The 20,714-nt window shown below is 39.5% G+C and overlaps 1 protein-coding gene across 1 annotated transcript in view; it reads right to left on the reverse strand.

Moving 5' to 3' along the window:
* LOC139730271 (uncharacterized) overlaps positions 1-20,714 on the reverse strand; it is an 83,369-nt gene that overhangs the window by 37,568 nt on the left and 25,087 nt on the right. The window contains exons 9-26 of the mRNA XM_071641150.1: positions 20,197-20,391; positions 17,895-18,092; positions 17,156-17,362; positions 15,908-16,114; positions 14,935-15,038; positions 14,327-14,495; positions 13,127-13,351; positions 12,346-12,534; positions 11,763-11,963; positions 10,554-10,689; positions 9,016-9,134; positions 7,837-8,028; positions 6,191-6,382; positions 5,258-5,458; positions 4,433-4,672; positions 3,567-3,755; positions 2,081-2,287; positions 1,316-1,564 (exon numbers count right to left, since the gene is read on the reverse strand). Of these exons, the coding sequence (XP_071497251.1) occupies positions 1,316-1,564; positions 2,081-2,287; positions 3,567-3,755; positions 4,433-4,672; positions 5,258-5,458; positions 6,191-6,382; positions 7,837-8,028; positions 9,016-9,134; positions 10,554-10,689; positions 11,763-11,963; positions 12,346-12,534; positions 13,127-13,351; positions 14,327-14,495; positions 14,935-15,038; positions 15,908-16,114; positions 17,156-17,362; positions 17,895-18,092; positions 20,197-20,391 (3,420 nt within the window). The remainder of the gene's footprint in view (positions 1-1,315; positions 1,565-2,080; positions 2,288-3,566; positions 3,756-4,432; positions 4,673-5,257; positions 5,459-6,190; positions 6,383-7,836; positions 8,029-9,015; positions 9,135-10,553; positions 10,690-11,762; positions 11,964-12,345; positions 12,535-13,126; positions 13,352-14,326; positions 14,496-14,934; positions 15,039-15,907; positions 16,115-17,155; positions 17,363-17,894; positions 18,093-20,196; positions 20,392-20,714) is intronic.

Here is a 20,714-nt window from a genome sequence, read left to right on the forward strand (position 1 = left end):
GAAAGCTGTCCATGTGTAGTTTACGTTCATAAACAGAATAAGATCACACACAACAAAGGTTGAAGCTATATTGAAATGAAAACACAGTATGAAGAGAGTGTTACAATTTGAAGTTTTTGTATGTTTCACTGAAACATTGATATTGGTCAAAGTCATCTATGCAAATTAGGAGAGCTGATGATGTCGTCACCTCACAAACTTCTCACTGAACTCCTCAAATATCTTCACTCAATTTCCTTTCTTTGCAAAAGGAGAAAATTGTATCCTTCACATGAAATCAGTATTGCAGAGCTGTTAAAGCCTGACAGCAATGACTTTCTATCTCATCTGAAAGAATTTCAACTAATACCTTTGTTTGAGTTTACTCTATCAGAGCCAAATTTCACTTTGCATTGGTTAAAGCCAATACATAGTTCTGGTACGCCTGCAAAAATTGTCAAATTTCGCTCCCAAATGTGAACGTACGCCTAGGAAATGTGCGGAATAACGCTGTAATAACAAGATATTCGATGGGTAAACGACGAAAATGTGAAATATTAACCAAAAAGGTTCAGTCTCAGAACTTACCTGAACGGGGTCAGGCTAAACTCGGATTCGGGTATAACTCGGCCTCGCTTTGACGGCGGGCTGAGTTGTCTTGGTTGTCCCTCTGGATTGTACAGTGTTGTACTATGTGAGCAGCCTGTATAGCGCTTCGCGTTCTGACTACTCGCAGTAATGGTCCAAGTTGTTACAACGCGCGCATCAAAAAAACCTTTTGGCACGCATCAAAAAACCTTTTGGCGTGCATGCAAAATTAGTGCGCGCCTATCAAGCACCTCTAAAAACAATCAAAGACGCTTGATAAACAACAACAAAAACTTCAAAGACAGCGCGTCTCAGCAACTGAGTTGATGTGCGTATACGCTTGAGGACCGCGCCCTGTCCATTTGTTTTGTACAGGATTAGCATGCACTTTCCTGTCTGTTCAGTTAGGCCTCGTTTGGTATTATACAGTAGAATACATGGCGATCACGAACTGCGTGTAAATTGTCTTAAATAGGGTCAAGTTTTCCCTGAGACTGAGTTAGTCTGGATCCTTCTGCAATAAAAGTCCATTTTCAGACTTTTATTATTTTTCTCAAAATACTCAAAAACGACTCATCATCCCGGCAAATCGCGTAAGTCAGGTAAGTTTCTTTGTAGCCTCGTTCGATATATTGCAAGCAAATATGAAATGGAGCCAGACGGGTTTTCAAACCCTTACCAAAACTATGTTTTTACTTTAATATACTTCTCTTCTGGTTACTGTTTGCCAAGACAGCACTAGTCATACCTCGAATGTAGATGGGGAAGGAGCAGGTAACATTGTTTCCTGCAGAGTCAGAGAAGGTGAAGCTTGCTGTGGTCTCTTGAGTGAAGTTGTAGGGAGAGGTGAGGTAAGCTGGACCGGTGACCACTGTGAGCTCATCATCTAGGTTGTCTTCTGCAGTGGGAAGGTCAAAGGTCACCTCCACTCCCCAGCCTTCTCTCTGCGTGACGGATTTTGGTCCCGGGCAAGATGTCAGAGTCGGTGCCACTTCATCTACATGAAAAAAAAAAAAAAATGAAACATTGTTCTTTGGATTTCTTCTCAATGATAAAATGAAGGTAGCTGCCTCACTGCAACAGAAAAGGCATCTGTAATATCAGGCATTGTCTGTTAGTCCATCTATCTATCTATGTAGTTATCTTTACATAAAATTATTTCCTTTTTTTTTATATAAAGTCTTAATCTATCTATCGCTTTTTAAAATGTATTACAGGTAAAAGGTAACACAATCTTCGAATAACAGCACCCTTACTGTGTCATGAAAGGACATTATGCCAAAAATTGTGGAGTATATCATACGCCATTTGTAAAAGTTTCTTAGTTTCTTTCTTTCTTTCTTTCTTTCTTTCTTTCTTTCCTTCTTTTTATCAGTCATTGTGATGCAAGAGAGTTCTGATCCATGAACATCTTTCTAAACTCTGTCACCTCTCAATTTACCTTAAAAACTTGAGATACATGTATGTTAATCCCCGTCAGGTTTCGAGAAGAGAGCTTTGAAAGTTTGCTCACCTATGCACGTAATCCCTAGACTGTCGATGCTGGCATCCCACTCGCCATCTGTTCCGCACCTGACGACCGTCACGGCGCCCTCTATGGTCAATCCATCCCGACAGAAGAATGTGCACTCAGTTCCGTGGTAGAGCTTTTCCTGGTTTGCGCAGGAGCTGGGGTAGACTCCTATGCCCATGGGCAGGTTCAGCGGGTCACATCCAACGACTGAGGAGAGGGATATCGGTGGAGGAAACCAAAGTGGTTACACATTCCTTACCTGTACAAGACCGACTCTGTAAAATTTCTGTGATCACATGGAGATGAAAAAGTGCCCTACTTAGTAATGGTGGACTTCGCTTAGTGTACAATGTATCTACAGAACAATGGTGCTGGGCAAACTGCGAGTCCACAATCCTTGGCTGTCTTCTAGAAAGAGAGAAGCATTGTCCACCATTACAAAGAAGGGCAAGAACACTCTTGAGCCTCTTCCAGTAATGGCACATCTCACTATAGGGCGCACTCACAGAGCAGTTGGGCTGTGTGTATCACAAGTTAGCACTCTAGTACCTACTACTATTAACCCATTGAAGTATAGTTTTTTCTACAACATGCATTTCCCATAGACACTTGCTGTGTATACTCGGGACTTGTTCTCATCAGGTTAACCTCTTTGGGGGAAAACTACACATCCCCATGCAGAACAACACACATCCTTTGAAATCAGTCATGAAGACTTCTTGTTGTATAAGGTAGCAAGCTATTGTCCACACAAGCCTACATTTGTCTTTGTACGTTAATGTAATACTCTCTTTGAGTGATGAAAGCACTGTCAACCGCAAGTGAAAAGAAAAATACTATGGAAGAATCTGAATTCTTGAGTCTTACCAAAATGAAATGAACATCAATATGATTCTTTCTTGAAGTATGGGTGGAACAGATAAATTGAATTTAATTTTAAACCAGAATAACACTTCTTTCATATACATAAAAGTGTAGGCCTACACAAATCTTGGCTAACTTGACGAAGATCTACATTTGAGAATATCCAATCTACATGTATACTGCCACAGCATCACTTAAGTATAAACCAGGAGCAATGGTGAGCAATGACCTACTAGTTGGAAACATCATAGTACTTCACTTCACTGGAAGTATGAACACAGTATTGCATAGTCTTAAAAGGAACAAATGGTGTATGCAAGGATTATTATACAAACATTTCTGATTAGTTTCTGGTTAGTTAAGTCAAGCTCTTATTTTAATGTCCCAAATGAAATAGAATTTCACATTGTAGAGTTCTCCTTGGGGCGCACAGAATCAACCAAAACTTTAAAACTTCATGAATTTTGACAAATGTGTCTGACATTTTTCTCTTTCCTGTCCACTGAATACTAGTATGTCACTCTTTTTCTGCATTCACTAAGTTATTATGTATGTATGGAAAAACACTTTCAAGTGATGTCGAAAGGAGGAGAAAAAGCATGAGAGCCATTCATCTACTCACTGTCACAGAATGGTATGTCGTCTCTCTCCCAGTGCATGCTCTGTCCAGTGAATTCACAGCTTGTGTGACTCGGACCGACCAGAGTGTACCCCACAGAACACCCCACCTCACACTCACTACCCCAGGAATTGTCACATGACCCAATCAGGTTTCCAAAGACTGGTGGTGATAATGGCTGGCACCGCCTCACTGTTAGATGGAGAATGGAGCAAACAAAAGATTTACTCTGTACACTCTATACACCAACATGAAAAACGATTTCAAGTCTTCAACCTTACATGACTTTCAGAGACAGGTACAACTTTCATTCATCATTCTTGCAGAATATCTTCTTTTATTCATTTGATACCTTTTATGCCACCTATGTACATCTACATGCTCAAATGATCAATAGTCCCATTTACAACCAAACAGGAAACAAATGCTAACAATTGTAAAATCCAATACATTTTGAGCGTGCAGACCATTACATACCTGTACTCTTTTCAATAGCAACTGAGAGAAATGGCATGCTTCTGTTTTTTTATTCTGCAGCGGCAAAATCAAGCATTGCTGATTAATAGCCGGAAATCCTGTACAGCACGATTTGCTTCATAACACCACTTGAAATGTAACAATGGTATAACAGAGGAAGTAATACATTGCAAATATCAAAAGTGCATTTCATATGCCTGAATTTAACTTAGTATGTAGACCAGTTGTCCATAATGCGTTTGAACAGAGAAAAATGCGACATGCCATTGGGCATGAACAATGACATGATGCTACTTCCCCCCTTCATCAAAATAAATGTGGTAGGTTAGGGAGAACGTTTCGCAGTATGATTACATGATAAGTTTGCACGAATGACAACAGAGTTGTCGTACCTCTGACAGAAACTTGGAAGGAGCAAGTCTGCGTGTTTTGGGCGGCATCTGTTGCCACGCATGACACGTCATAATCTCCCTCGGCTTTCAGGCCCTGCTCCACATCGCACTTGACGATGGCAGCGTCGGGACCGTTGTCGGCGGCGGCGACAAGCCAAGTCACATTTCCCATGAGCTCTGATCGGCTGGCATACACGCTGAAGTCAGCGGGGCATGCCGTGAAAACTGGTGACGCAATATCTGGAATTCACATATTGAAAATAGGGAATGAGAGAGGGGGATTAGAATAGTATGGAAGAAATTACGACAATGACAAAACAAAGGATATAACATCTTATCCCATCTTCATAGAGCATGTTTAGTACAAACTTTTGCAGGTGTTTTGGGGATGAAGTCTTTCTTTACTATCAACAGCGGATGAACCTGACCTGTGGCAGCTTTATGTAAATGAATGTACATTGTATTCTTAACTGTTCATGTATTATCATACATAAATAATGAAGGCAAACTTAATCAGTCAAGGCTACCTAAAACCAAAGCTTTGGTTTGCTTTTATCTTGTTTTCTAATTTAACAGGAAATACAGATACAGTGTAGGCACAAACATCGATGGATCAGGTAATCAAGGCACGAACTTGGGTGCTCTTTGTAAAACATAAAATGCAATTTGGCAAATATGGAGAATGATTCATCTTTACAGTAGTGTTGTACAAACATTATTGATACCCTCACGGGTATAAAGGAATATACCTGCACAGCTTCATTGACAATGAAAATTACTCTAATATCTGTCCATCTATGAGTATGAGATTGAATTCTCACTAACCAACACAAGTTGCCAGGGACGCGTTGCGCAACCACTGCCCAGAACCCAGGCACACGGTGTGGGTGAGAGTCTGGGGCCTGACCTGGAAGCCCGGTGTCTCACATCGCAGGAGGCAAGTCTCCCCAAACCTGGGGTCTTCCATGCAGTTTGGAGGGGAGATCAGGACGCCCTGAGGAGCCTTGAGGGGCTCGCAGGCCGTGGCTGTGTGTGATTCAGACACATGAGGGCGCTAAATTAATCTCAATATCTTAACTCAATGTCAAAATCACATGATCAAATGAATATACAAACTCCGATGAATGAAATCACAACAGCTCACGTCATTGTTTGGGATCTTCCATGCAGTTTGGAGGGGAGATCAGAAAACATGAAGGTGCTGAATAAATCCCACCATCCTTGCTCAATATCAAACTACACGATGGAATGGATTTGAACTCTGATGGACATGAATCAAAATGGTTCACTCTATGGTTTGGTGGGTCAAAAAAAAATTGAAACGGACTTCATATGTCATTTCACACCCCTACAGATATAACTGAAATCAGAAGAGTCCTAGATGTGTGAGATTACGACCCGGGAAAATAAGGACATGACTCAATCTAAACTGAGCAGTCTTTTTAAAAACTCACAGCATCAAGAGGGCCCTCTCATTTCTTATACCACACCATTGTCAGGTTAACAATTTTATACCACGGTACCTGCTTCTAAACAGACACACGGTAAAAAATACATCGTCCAAGAAGGTGCACAGTGGGCAGGATTCGAACCTAGCAGCTTCTTTTTCAAGCGGCAAAAGCTCCTAGGCGCTTTACTCTTGCAGTTATTCTACTGTCAAAGGAGGCTGGACAATATTCATCTAAAGACTGCATAGCTACTAACTTTTATAAACATATACAACATTTCATAAACATTACTACCAGGTTCATTTCATACCTCTGCAAGTAAAGTCGGTCCCAGACCACGTGCCATCGGCCTGACACCTCCTGTGGCTGTCCCCCTCCCCATAGAAACCATGAGGACAGTAGAAAGAGCATAGGGTGCCGAAAATCTCCACCCCTGGTGAATCCTGGGAACAGCCTGACTTTACAGCCTGGGGTGGCGTGGGCAGTGCCGGGCAAGTGCGAGCTGTGGTACATTGGAAATGAGTGAGAAAGGGGTGGATTTAAGAAAATGGGAGAGAAAAACAAAATCTTCAGAGCAACTCCTAGTCCCCTCCCCCTAAACCACTTATATAGCAGTTTCAGTTGATTTTACGTGCATTTATCAGGTTATATCAAGGATAAGATAAAGTATAAGCATGCAAGGTTTTACTCAGGCAATGAAAGACAAATGCAAGGGCCCAGAGTCTACAAAGGCACACAAATTCAGCCAACGTTTGCAAAATTCAGGCTAAGTTACTGGAAAAACCTTTTAAGATGATGTCACTACATGCCATGACATTGATAACCTTTGATTGTCAGGTATAACTGCTCTTTCCATTCATTACTTTTCCTTTAATAAAACAATGCATGTGTCATATACAATCTTCAGACAATATCATATCCTACAGGCAAGGGAAAAATGTATATCCTCTGCTTAAAGGTGTGATACCATATCTGAACAACCCAATGATCAATTCTGCAGATCAATGAGCATTTTGGGTGCAGATTGTAATATAGACAGTTTCCCTATTTCATATCATATCTTACAATCATATAAATCTCAATTCCTACACTTTGTCAGTTAGTAACACAAACAGTTAGTAACATACAGTAAGTCAGTGGAGTACATATTGAGACACTATCTGAATTTAAGATGGTAAAGCAGACAATTATGATCCAGAGTCAAACTCATGGGCCAAGACAATATTGTTTGATAATCATAAATTTGTAAATATTCCATCATTATCAAATTGCAAGTTACAATGAAATAATCTATTAGACAATTTGTACACTAGCTGCAATCTCCTCTGTGCTAGTTAATACTTGCCTCCTACATGTAATGACAAACAGCACTCAAACATTAGTATACTCATGACATCATGCATATCAGCACTGCAATCAGCATTGTCATATTCATTCATTATTACATCACTAACAGCACCACCATCAACACCATAATGAAGATCGATGATGCCAGCACTTACATTGTATCTTTACCATTACCCTGGTAACCACAATGAACAGTATCATAATTACTTTTCATAGCATCATCTCTGTTGTAATCATTGTGCACCATCACCATCACTATCATCATCATAATAGATGTCAAGTTAATGATCAATATTGGCATACTTAACTGTTTGAATCATCGCTATCATCATCATCATCATCATCATCACCATCATCACCATCATCATCATTACCATCATCATCACTACCATCACCACCATCATCATACTTAATCATACTCAAATCCTCATGAATTCAGCTACAGAATGTAGCAGTGCATTAAGAACATGTACATGTATATTGGAGCTAGGACTAATGCCGTGCAGAAAAGATAACACAAATTATTGAATCAAATGGGAAAGAATCATGTAAACCTAACTTATGAAATATGTTTTGATAAATATGATTTTTGATAAGTATGTTTCTCACGCTGGCAAGTTGCATCTTCTCCATCCCAGAAGGCAGGAGCTTGACCATTGTCCAGTTCACAAGTCCTGGTCTGTGGTCCGACTAACTCGTAGCCCTCGTTACAGCTGACCGAACACTGAGAGCCATAGATTGGGTCAGAGCAATTGACCAGTGATCCCCTGGCAGGGGCTTGGAGTCGAGGGCATCGATAAACTAAAACAGGCAAGAAAGGAATGAGATTTGCTTTGACTACAACTGTACGTATCTCTAGCTTTCTAGAACTAAAACTGCATATTATATTTTTCTTTTGTGTAAGTTCACATTGGGAATACTTTTTTTTTCTTAATCACATTCTTGGTTTTCTTTCTTTTTTTCACTCAGCAGCATCTGACTTGTGAAACAATCTGCAACAGAGTGTCAAATCTCTACACAAGGTTGAAAAATTCAAGCTTGTTCTTTAAACTCAGTTGCTCACTCCTCAAAAAATTCTGCCATGCTTCAATGTTTTACTGGAACTTGTTTTCAATTATTGAGATGTCTGAGCACTGTATCAGGGCAATTACCCCCGAGGACAATGACCCCCTGGCTAAATACTGGTAAGTGATAAGATTAGAGTAAATATTAGGGTTAGGGTTAGAGTTGGGGTTAGGGTTAGAGTTGGGGTTAGGGTTAGGATTAGGTTCAGGATTAGGATTAGGGTTAGGGTCAGGGGAAGGGTCTGGGGTAATTACCAAAGGGGGTAATTACCCTAGACCCCTGAGACATGAGGAACAAGCGCTTTGTGTCGTACACAAAACACGCTTCATTAATGTGGCCCAGGGGAATTATTCCACATTTGGTGAGTAAAATTCAAACCAGCCACAATGTCATCCCAGAAATTGTCAATGATATGATTGAACACAAATAGAACACTGTTAAAAATGATCCTGAATACTACACGACATGGGGTTGCATTGAAATGCAACAGTAGTATTTAGAATACCGAGAAAAAAAAATGATGATAAAACATCTTATCCATGGATGTTCACACTGCACTGGATTACGTTGAACTTATCCCCTATATGGCTGTGCTCATGCAAGAGTAAAAATTGTGAAGATGGAGAAAAAGTAAGAAGTATGCTTGCAACCGTTACTGTAATTTTCTGCTCTCCGTAAGATAAGAAAACAAACAATGTAAAATCCCACAATGAAAGTACTGACCATTCACCCTGACGCTAATCTCACAGCGGGCGCTATTCCCAGTGGGGTCTGTTGCCCTGTACGACGTCACCGTGGTGCCTTCTGTGAAAGTCGAGTTTGGACCAGGGAAGCCATCCACCCTGTCAATCCGTAGGAATGAAGAAGATTTTGATGTAAAGTTCATGTGTTCCTTTTGCAACCCTGAAAATTAGATTCCTTTCATAAGCTGATATATCGTAGAGGTAGGAAATTAAGACCTTTCCTCAGAATGATAAAGTGTAAAATTCTTCATGATATAGAGGGAATAAATACTACAAATTTTCAGTGAATTTATCCGGTGGACCCCGAAAAAATTCCAACCGTTAGTCTCTGTACACAAGGGGAGCGTATTTTCAAGTGACATGGGGTTAGTTTTTCATTTCTTTTTAAAAAATTCTGAGCCGTAAGATTTTACACACGATTATGGGAGACATTATTCTTAAAACATGGAAACTTTCATGACGTTTGCGAAAGGGATATACAACTTTAATGATTACTAGAACTTGATACTTTGACTACTATGAGCCATACAATGGACAGAGTTGTGAATACGTTGGTGTGTTTGTACAGATGAGTGTATATATACATACACACACACACACACACACACACATTTGTACAGTTGTACAGGTATTCCTTTATGTGAAACATATACCTGTCCACCGATCTATCTATCTGTCTGTCCACCTATTCAATCATCTGTCTCTCTCCTTCTATCTTTCCATTTTCCATCTACATTATCTACCTGCATATACATACATCAAGATAAATAGATATAATTATAGACAGACATACAGATAGATAGAGAGATAGATAGACAGATATACAGTATGTAGACAGGATAGATAGATACATAGATAGAAAGATAATAGACAGAAAAATAGATAGATAGATGAAGAGATACAAATCGTCGGGTGCCCGTGCATTGGCCGCTAACGCAATACAATTTGTATTGCGTTAGCGGCCTATGCACGGGCACCCGACGAAATATGCTTGTTGATGTGTTTTTCTTTTGTAGTAATATGTTTGCAGGTAGAAGTATGGTGTTCATGAACAAATTACAAGACAATTGATAATAGACATTTATATATAATCTTCGATGTGACAGTATTCACCTACCCTTTTCCGCTCTGTCTCTCTCTCACTCTATTTTATCACAACTGCAATGTATCTATCACTCCTTTTCAAGACCATACTTTGCAATGATTGAGAATGTCTTCCAGCTGGCTTAAAGTGCAAGCTTGTTGGGTATTATAAAACACAAATAGTACAACATTCCTTAAATTGCACTCTCATATGCAACTAGCTGTTTTTTCCTGGATGCTGAAACTATTGACTACATGTACTTCACACATTTGTACATGACAAGCACCCTGATATCATTCAGGATGTCATATCCTTTAGCAGTACTCCATGAACAACCATAAGTTTCTCCTGTTCTTTTCCATTCTTTTGTCAATTACATTTTTCTCTGCGTCTCACACAATAATCCTCAGAAGTTTTCATGGTTAATACAATACCTTGTCACAGTGGCATTGCCTGAATTATCCGTGGCTGTAGGAATGTCAAAGTCAACAACAGTGCTAAGAGTTCCCCTGGCTGCATTCACATTGATGTATCGTGGGCACGCTTCATCAAAGCTTGGCTCCTGACGATCTACAGAAGATGTGAACAGAGTGTTCAGGTGCATCAACTCAGCAAATAAATTCAATCTTATCTCTTTATATGTCATAGTGGAAACCCCCTGTGTGCCACATTATTCTGAGACACCAACACAGTTATGCTTTGGGAAAACATTCTGTTTTTCAATCTATGTAACTTTTATACATTTCGGTTAAAACCTGGATGTACAATGAGAAAAGTTGTAGAGAAAATGCAAAGCCTTGCTTTTACGTAAATTGCATGACAAATCAATGATTGTTTTTCTTTCAAATGACAAGTAGCTACAATATCATACTGTCAATGCATGACTTTTGCATTCAAAACAGTGACAGAAACTTATAATTTACAATCAAATCCAGTGTGAAACACTGCCTGCTGGTCATTCACTACATAAAATGCAAGCTATATATGAGAGGAACGAAATAGCGACAACTGCTTTCATTGTACTGTGGCATTTGGTGATTTATCGATCAGATTGGGCGGGTTTGTGCATTTGAGCAGAATATGCGAAGTTGGCACGCCATTGACTAAGTCGGACGTGCGAACTTGGCACATAAAGAGTTATTCAATCTTTCTTTACTGTTTTTTTTTTGGGGGTGTATCATAGGGTAAAGCTCTCACTCTTCCTGTGAAAAACAAAATATATATATCACTGTTCCTCTTGAAACATGGTTAATGTGCAGTCTTGGATACAATACCTTTCTCCATGTGCACAGTAGCTTTAAGCCTATCCAAAACATCCTCCGAAAAGATACAGACAAAAGTTAATGTTGAGTTCAGCTTATGTATGCAGGGGGCACATACGTGTTCCTGTAACACTACAATAAAGTTGTTGCTGGAGGGATAATACCATGGAAGAGCAATCTTGAGGTCCCTAGTTGGAACCCTTCTCGCCCCTAGGGAAGGCACTTTATCTTTCTTGCCTAGTTCTTCTGAGGGAAATTTATAGAAATTGAAATTCAGAAGTTCAGGGGTATTTAACCATACAACTTGTATGTCTTTAAAAATGTCAGGCAATTACTAAAAGGACTATACATGTACGGGTGCAGAAAATATCAAACAGTTACCTTCACAGACCACGGGCCTGCTGTCACTCCACGAGCCTTCTGCGGTGCACGTCTTCACGTAGGGTCCATACTGAAGAAAGCCATTGTGACAGTGGAAGTTACAAGGTGTGTCGTACGGTACCCTAGCATCACTGGCGGTGCAAATCTCTGGTGTAATGGTACCATGCTCCAGACTGAAGCCAGATGGACATGTGACTGGCCCTAATGTTGAAGAGGTGTGAATCCATTATTGAAATGAATGCTGCTGTTTCATTCATTCTTGTTTCTACCAAAACAAAGGACTTTACTGCAAAGTTCATTTACTTACTAATGACATGGGCTTGTGGCTGACATGTTTCTAATAATGCACTGATCATGCATCAGCTCAGACTCGCATCCTGATGTGGAAGAATTCCAAAATTGCATGTACATTATATCTCTCATACTTTTCATACTTCTAATCATGAATTGTTGAACTTAAGCAAAACAGTGTGCACAAAGTTCCATGTTCTTTAACGTGTTCTACATTCAGTGTCTTTTTAATGGAATTGAGAGAAATCGTGATCAAACTTGATGTGGAATGATAATGAGAGGAATAACTTACTATCACAAATGAGCTCTTCTCCACTCAGTGATCCATCCTCCTGACATGCCCTGGTAACAGATTTGATGCCGCTCGATGACAGGAAGCCGTCATTGCACACAAACTGGCATTGCTCTCCGTAATTCACCGAGGCAAATGGGCACCCTTGCACTGAGCTGTTCACATGCGGATTTACCTCACAGGTTGCAACTGAAAGAATTATAGCAATTCACACACGTGACTGTCTTTATGACAAACAGAGCATAGCACATAAATAGTCAAATTCATTGCTCTGATCCTAATGTCTGTAAAATACTGCCTATCACATAGTAAAGTTAACCAGTTAAAGTTAACTTTGGTAATGGTAATGGTAATGGTAATGGTAATGGTAATGGTTTAAATAAACCATTACCATTACCATTACCATTACCATTACCATTACCATTACCAAAGTTAACCATCCAAAAATGCTATCTTTTTGACATGGGTGGGTTGTACAGTGTAATCACTTCTGATTTTCTTGGTTTACTGCATGTGGTATGATTTCATAGTTTGACCTCAAAATTTACCCTTGAAGTTCACTGACTGCCCATAATGTAATAATACATTGTTTAATCTTACCACACATAAGTACACAAATGCTGACACAAACCATATTCATACTTTGCAAAATTAGGTCAGCCACATGAATAATAACATCAAACAAATTATAGAAATTACTGATTACACTTCACTGTAATTTATGTGAGGATGCAAAAGTTATGATTTAATGACTGAATCTGGATTGTAAGAAAGAGCTTACTTTCACAGAGTGGCAGTGGAGTGTCCCACGCACCAACGGTAGTACCCTCTTCCTGCTGTACGCACCTCAAATTGGCAATAGTCTCATTCGATGAGAGGTCAAAGCCCGTGTTGCACGTTACCTGGCATGTTGACCCTAGCACGGCCCCACCCTCACATGACCCTTGACCTGAAGATAAGGTCACTGCACCATTGCCAGGAGCAAACAAGGGAGGGCATCTCACAACTGAGAATAAAATAACAAAGAAGAATAATTTAAACTGATCAGCATTTACTGTACAAGCTGTTATTTTCATGAGCATTTAATTATCACCATGTAGGCCTACAATAAAGTGTAGCTTGCACTTACAATAGCCTCGGTGTAGAATCACGAAAACAACATCTCGCAGGAAATGTCTCTGACCTCTTAATTTGGAAAAAAAATAAAAAAATCTGTAGGCAAAAATAAGAGTATTTACAGTATGTCGATCTCTTTCCATGACTACAACATTACTTCTGCGTCCAAAAGCAGCAATTTAGTTAAACCAGTAGTGTGTCTGAGTTATATCTATGGGGCATGAGTTCATATGCCCATAGTGTCAGTCCATGTAGCTAAGAAATGTGATACATTATGATGTCTCCTTCTGGAGGTAAGAATGTGCTATCCCTCAGTTAAAACATACTGCCAATATTCAAATATCAAAATCAGGGAGTTTCCGTAGAGTGATTAGGGTGACACTTGTGTTTTACATGCATCTCAGTAGGGAAAAATAATTCCAAATCAGGGAGGGTTTTTTTTTTAATCATTTTCATGTCCGGACATGAAGACATATTTCAACTTTTTAGAGAACATCCTACAGAATCAGGTAGACTTGGCAGCTATGGACATAGAATGAAGATCCTATGTGAAAATGTCAAAACTCAGAAGAAATGTCTTCACTACTCATGAGCTGGTTACCAAAATTCTTTGAAGTGATCAGTAATTCCCTTCCCACACACACACCCATACACATTGGAAAAACAAGCAAATGCTAATATAAACTCCCAGTGGTCTATTTCAGATGATTAGCAATGGTTAGCTACACTTAAACTTTCGCTTTGCAAGACCTGCAAGCTAATAGGGAATATACTATCCTGAAGACAATTTGGAAGTTCAAGGTCTAGATATCCAGAGTGCACTCCATTCATCATACTCAGCCCTGTGCATGAGATGACCTCTAACCTTTGACCTGTACATCAAATGAACATGTGTCACTGTTCCCAGCAGCATCTGTGGCCCTGTAGACCAGGGAATGATCGCCTTCCACCAGCGTGGTCGGTCTAGATCCAGTGATAGGGACCGAGTCAATGCTTTCCAGTTGGGCAGTTATGACAGTGTTGGCATCAGTCGCCTGAGAGCAAAATGTCAAACAATCAATGAATGTGTGTTACAGCATAAAGATTATCAATCAAGAATTCAAAGTATCAGCTACAATTTAGTCTTGTCTACAATCATCAATATACAGTCTGTAGTTTGACCTGCAATCTATTGCCTGCGCTGGAATTTGTTTAATTTGTTTGGGCAGGTTATATCATATCGATGTAAAACTCACAAAGTGCCCTAAACCTGATAAAAACATATTCACATTGTGTAGGCTTCTTTTGACAAATGGCAGTGTGCATATGATGTGTGCAAGTTCTCCACTCCATTCGAGATTACACATAAAACAACTGGCCAAGAGACTAATTCTCACATGGCTTGATCAATTTCAAACTCACACAGGAAATCAGAACAGAGAATATGTAGGTTCCTAAACTGTAGACATCGTATGAGGCAGGGAAGTGTTATACCTGCACAGGTTCCAGCTGATCCCAGTGAATCGTCCCTACTGATTGACCGGACTCGGCAAAGATCACTCTGTCATGTGGGCAGTCGATGGCAGGTGCTGTGTGATCTATTAATTAAATAGTCATCAATTAAATCTATCAATTGAAAAATATGAGAGGGTTCACGAATGATACTCAAAGAAATTTACATTCGGCAAAATCTTCTACAAATTATCTTCAAGGTTATTATGCCTCTTGCAATACCAGCTTAAATGGTTACATCTAGATTGTGGGGACAGGGGTTGATGAGCTTTATCTTCTTCGCGCCTTGTATGTGGACTTCCAACTACGGAATTGTAACAACTTCATTACATCTGTACCTTTAAATCTGAATTGAAGACCTATATCTTTTCCAATATTCCATTTTTTCTATTTTTTCCAAAAACATTTTTTTGTGAATGATGTGTCACAAATTGTGAGAGCCAGGCACCTTTGAATGTTTCTACAGATAAATGGCGCAATATAAATGCTGTTTCATCATCATCATCATTATCATCATCATCACCATCATCATTATCATCATCATCATTATCATCATCATCACCATCATCATTATCATCATCATCATTATCATCATCATCACCATCACCATTATCATCATCATCATTATCATCATCATCATCATCATCACCGTCACCATCATCATCATCATCATCACCGTCACCATCATCATCATGGGAAGTGGGGCAATTTAAGCCATCTGACAAGGTTACCTTTCTGTTTCAGTTTGTGGGAACAGGGAATTTATGGAGGTGCATTGGGGCAGGCAAGGGGTAGGGTATAGGCAGTGATGGGGAGGGGGAGGGGAGCAATGGGGGGAATGATGGAGGAGGGGGAGTAATTGGGTGGGAAGTTCATGGAGGCAAGGTTGGTAAGTGATGGGTAATATTACCAATAAATATATACATATGGGGGGGGGGGGTTGTAATCAGCTTACCCTCACAAGTCTGTGGCACACCATCCCATCTGCCATCGGCAAGGCAACGCCTGGAGGATGTACCCATGGGGGTGTAGCCTTCATCACAGAAGACGGTGCAGATGGTCCTGTAGTCCTGGCGGAGCGTTGGATCGCTGGCTTCACTATCCAGTGTGCAATCCTCCAAGTGGCCGTTTACTGGAGCATCTAGTGGCAGGCATTGAACAACTGAGAAGGGGAGGAAAAATATCAAAAGACTCAAGGGTTAAAGCTAGGGAAGAATAAAAAAATCAATAGAAATCTCATTATCATTTTGGTTTTTTATTAGTATTAAGTCCCATCTCACATTTGAAGAACTTGTTACATTTCTTTCAAGAAGAAATATACAACATACTGTATGAGTATGTGGATTTATTTCTTATTTCTTATATTTTTTTTCGGTGTGTTGTGTAGGAGTATGGGTATCTTTCAACATTTTAATGTATCCTAGCATGAACTTCATGTTTGATCTGTGTGCCATATTAAAGCCTTCACAAGAAAACATGCTCTTGAATCACCCTGACAAGGGAAATTCTTAAAAGGCTCAATAGTCATAATTAATATAAATGAGATATGATTGTTAATATACTAATTTTCTTGTAAAATGGTGTCTATTTCTTAGATTTGGATGATGCGGTTAAGAAAAAGAAATAAATAAACAGGCTATTAACATTTGGTAGCTCACCTTCCTTGCAAAATGCCATAAAAGGGAGTACAATACATATGGCAACAGCACAGTGTATCATGAAACACTTCTGGATTTCTCCACACTAGATTTGTTGAAAAGTACAGATAGGTACAGTAGTTTAGTAGCGCTGCCTTGTCTGCCTTGAAACCACTTAATCTTTCTTTTCTTTTCTCTTTTAGAAATAGCTGGTCTTAGTTTATGACTGATGTAATAAATAAAAACAAATTAAACCTCCCCCCCCCCCCGAAAATACACAATGCGGACTAGCAACTTTATGCTATGGTTGTGAAATGTAAAATGCATCTTGCCTATCGATTAATACTGTAGAACCACAAACATGAACGGCATAAAACTTTCCAAATTTGAGCCGATGGCCTTTTTTCACAGCATGAAATCGTCACTGGTCTTCAATGCATTGGGTAGACAAAAATTTTTGTGTGCATTTGACTTTTGTGAGTCTTGACACCTCACAAACTTTGCGAAAGCTTCATGCACATAAAATTTCTGGTTTTGCAGTACATTTGCACCCAACAAAGTAGCACCTGAACATGAAATGGGTCCACCACTCCATAATCCGCCTCCTTCCCCGTCGTCGAGACACTCCCGAATGACGGGCGCGGTCTCACTGGGCTGGTAGCCAAGGTCGCAGTAGAGGGTGCAGACCGTGCCGTACTGTTCCCTCTCGTGAGGACAGCCGCTCTTTCCCCCGTGGAGAGGGGGTGGCAGGTTGCTACCAAGGCAGGTCACAGCTGTGGGAAGAAGAGATGATATGGTGGAGATATGGCTTCCAGGGAGTCACAATTTCTATCTTGTCCAAACAATTTTCTCTCCAAAACTTTGCAATTTTCTCATGAAATCAATCTTGCTGAAATCAAATCTGCTGATCCAAACCATCTTCTTTCAACCAAAAATATTAAATACCAAATCAAAATAAAGAATACCGATGCAATGTATATGAGCAGAAGAAAAGTCAATCTATGAAAGGGATGGATAGTACTAATTTTCCTGAAGTAATGATGTACAAGGTTGGTGCCACTCCTATGGCTGTACATTGTATGTATCAGAATGTTTCCCCCACCCATAGAATGTGTTTACAACGTACAGAAGGAGTGAAAAGCACTTTACTGAAAACATATTTCCAATCATTTCAGGAAAGCGATCACGTGCTCTACACCAAAGAATCTTTATGAGCCTCAACTGAAGCATAGGCCTATCGATTAGGTTTGGTTACAGTAGATCTATCTCTCCAATACGAAGCTAATTCAATTCGAAAAGGCACACCTTCGCAGGTTGGTAGTGGCTGCTCCCACGTGCCAGATAATCCACAGGTGGTGGTGGCTGACCCCTGTATGACGTAGCCCCGGCTGCATTCAAACTCGCAATCATTCCCAGCTGGGACTTGAACACTTGTGGCACACGTAGAGGAGTTGTCATGGAGATCAAGTGGACCTGTCAGGCTGGGCCTGTCACAAGTTTCAACTAAAGACAAAGATGTATACAAACATAACTAGAAATGTCGCTATGGCGACTGGTATGCCTCCGCCATAATGCATGATTCTCCTAATAGGTCTAGATAGTCCATGTGGACAATGTGTGATTACATTTTCACAAAACTGGCAAAATATTGAAATGACAAGTTTGTCAGAAATGTGTTAAATGTTCACCTTCCTTGAACTTGGTTTAATTGGATGAATAGGAGAGCATGTATTTGGGGATTTAAGGACTTTAACTTGACTTTGACCCATTCATACATTTATGCATTGAGTAATTTTCATGGTACCGGTATGGAGAAAAAGTGCAATTTCTGTACTGAATAGTAAATTGTTACCATGTTCATCTGGCCTTAGACCCTAAAATTCATAAGATAATCACTTTCAGGTAGAACATGCATAGATATGCAGTAGGTTTCACGATAAATTGAGCCACTTCCGAGATATGGAGGAAAAAGTTAGTTCAGCACTTTCACTTGATCTTTGACCTTTTGACCTTTGAGGCAATAAAAAAAGAAAAAAAAACTCTCCAGAGAATTTCTATTAGGTTACACATGCATACACCAAGTGTAAAAAAAAAATACTAATCCTGCTGGCATTGCATGAACATGAGGGAAATAGTAAAATTTTGAAGTGTTGCACTTGACCTTTGACCCCTGACCTTTGACCCCATGAACCCTACATTCTCTAGATAATCACTGCCAGTCAGTACATGTATATATACTATGTTCCATGAAGATACCTTGAACAATTTTCCAATTTACAGAGAAAAAAAAGAAGTTTTAATACTTTTACTCAACCTTTTGACCTTTGACCTTTGACCTCATGACCCAAACTTTCACCAGAGAATCTAAATTGGGTAATACATGTATACACTAAGTTTCAAGAAAATATCTTCTGGCATTGCATAGATATGGTGGAAATAGTGAAATTTTATGTATTTGACCTTGACCTTTTGACCTTTGACCTTGAGCACATGCACCCAAAAGTTGATAGGCACAACTTCACCCCCTAATACACATACATGCCAAGTTTCATCAGGATACCTCAACAGCTTTTGATAGTTACCTTGTCCACAAAATTCATTACGGACGGACGGAAGGACGGACGGAAGGACGGACGGACGGACGGACAACCCGAAAACATAATGCCTCCGGCACCACTTCGTGGCGGAGGCATAAAAACTGACACAAAATGAGGCAGAGGAGACCACACATAAATTATATCCACAAACATTTTTTGAAGATACGGGTAATCAATGGTGCACTTTAAGCACAGCAAATAACCTTTCACCAAAAAAAAAAAAAAAAAAATAGAATGGAGCAGATTTTATATGGATGATGAAGAGTTGAATAAGTCTGCTCATTCCTTCATACATTCTTTGTGTTTTACTAAAAATACATAGTCTTTAAAATCATACAGACTTGAACAGAACATGTACGATTATAAATCCAGGACACTACAGGGAAAAAAAAAAAAAAAAAAACCTGCCAAAGGGGCAGAAACTTTTTCAAACAAATAAAGTTGCATTGCATCCCTCTTCAAATAGAACATCTGCAGGAATGTGACATAAAATCTTTGTATAACTGTATCGTACAGTTGTACTTCAAGATCAGTTTTTCTATTTGTTGGAAAGTGGTTTTACTTTACAATGAATTTCATAGAAAACTATAGTTTGCTGCGGGAAGGATGTAATGAGAAAAAAAAAGAAAAAAGGTACTACTGTTAAAATCATCAAATTTTACATGTTGAAATCATGAAAGCTTAAAAGTTTTTGTTAAACTTCATGGTTATTGTGATTCTACATAATGTATGTTACATCTTTCACAAAATGGGACTGACTTTGAAAAAAAAAATGCTATCTTTGTCTGTTCATCCTGGCATATTCCACAACTCTTATGCAGAATACAGTGTAAATCCAATCATCCACAGCTAACTAGATCTTTAATATCAAATTAGCAGCCCTTCGTTTTTCCTTATGAATATCCACAACTAACTTTAGTATCTTTGGAAATACAATTTACTTGGGGACCATTTTGTTTCTAGGGGCAGAACTTTTTGAGCTTCCTTTTTTGTCACAATATGCGTGGTACCTTCACATTCCGGTACAGTGCCTTCCCAGAATGCCTCTTCACTTCCTGGCTGGACCACGCACCGTAGCACGTTGTTGTTAATACGGAAGCCCAGAAGACACTCAAAGTAACAGGATGTACCGTAGGAGCGTTGGCACGCACGACCATTCAGGAATGCTCCATTTTCTGGTGGATTTATGGTTGGACATTGAAGCTCTGAAACAGGAAAGATGGAGAGGAAATGCAAGCAACTTTACAAAGGTTATTTGCTCCCTCTAAGAGTTCAATTAACAGTGCAATCATGACAATATTGCAAAACTTTGAACCTTGTCAAATATGGACTCGCATTTTCCATGATGTAAATTTCTTTTAGCCTTTGTGTTTAGTATAATGTCTGCTCTACTAGCATTTGGTTAATAAATTCCTGACAAATTCCAGGAATGCATTGAGGAAGAATTTAACAAGCATCTCACATACACTGTACCTTCATTGGTAATTCAATATCTTCAATTTATTGTCCTGCACCAAACATCAATACT

Source organism: Diadema antillarum, unplaced genomic scaffold, assembly GCF_040938485.1.
Source record: "Diadema antillarum isolate AM-2024a unplaced genomic scaffold, OU_Dant_1.0 seq00000300_RagTag, whole genome shotgun sequence".
Lineage (NCBI taxonomy): Eukaryota > Metazoa > Echinodermata > Echinoidea > Diadematoida > Diadematidae > Diadema > Diadema antillarum.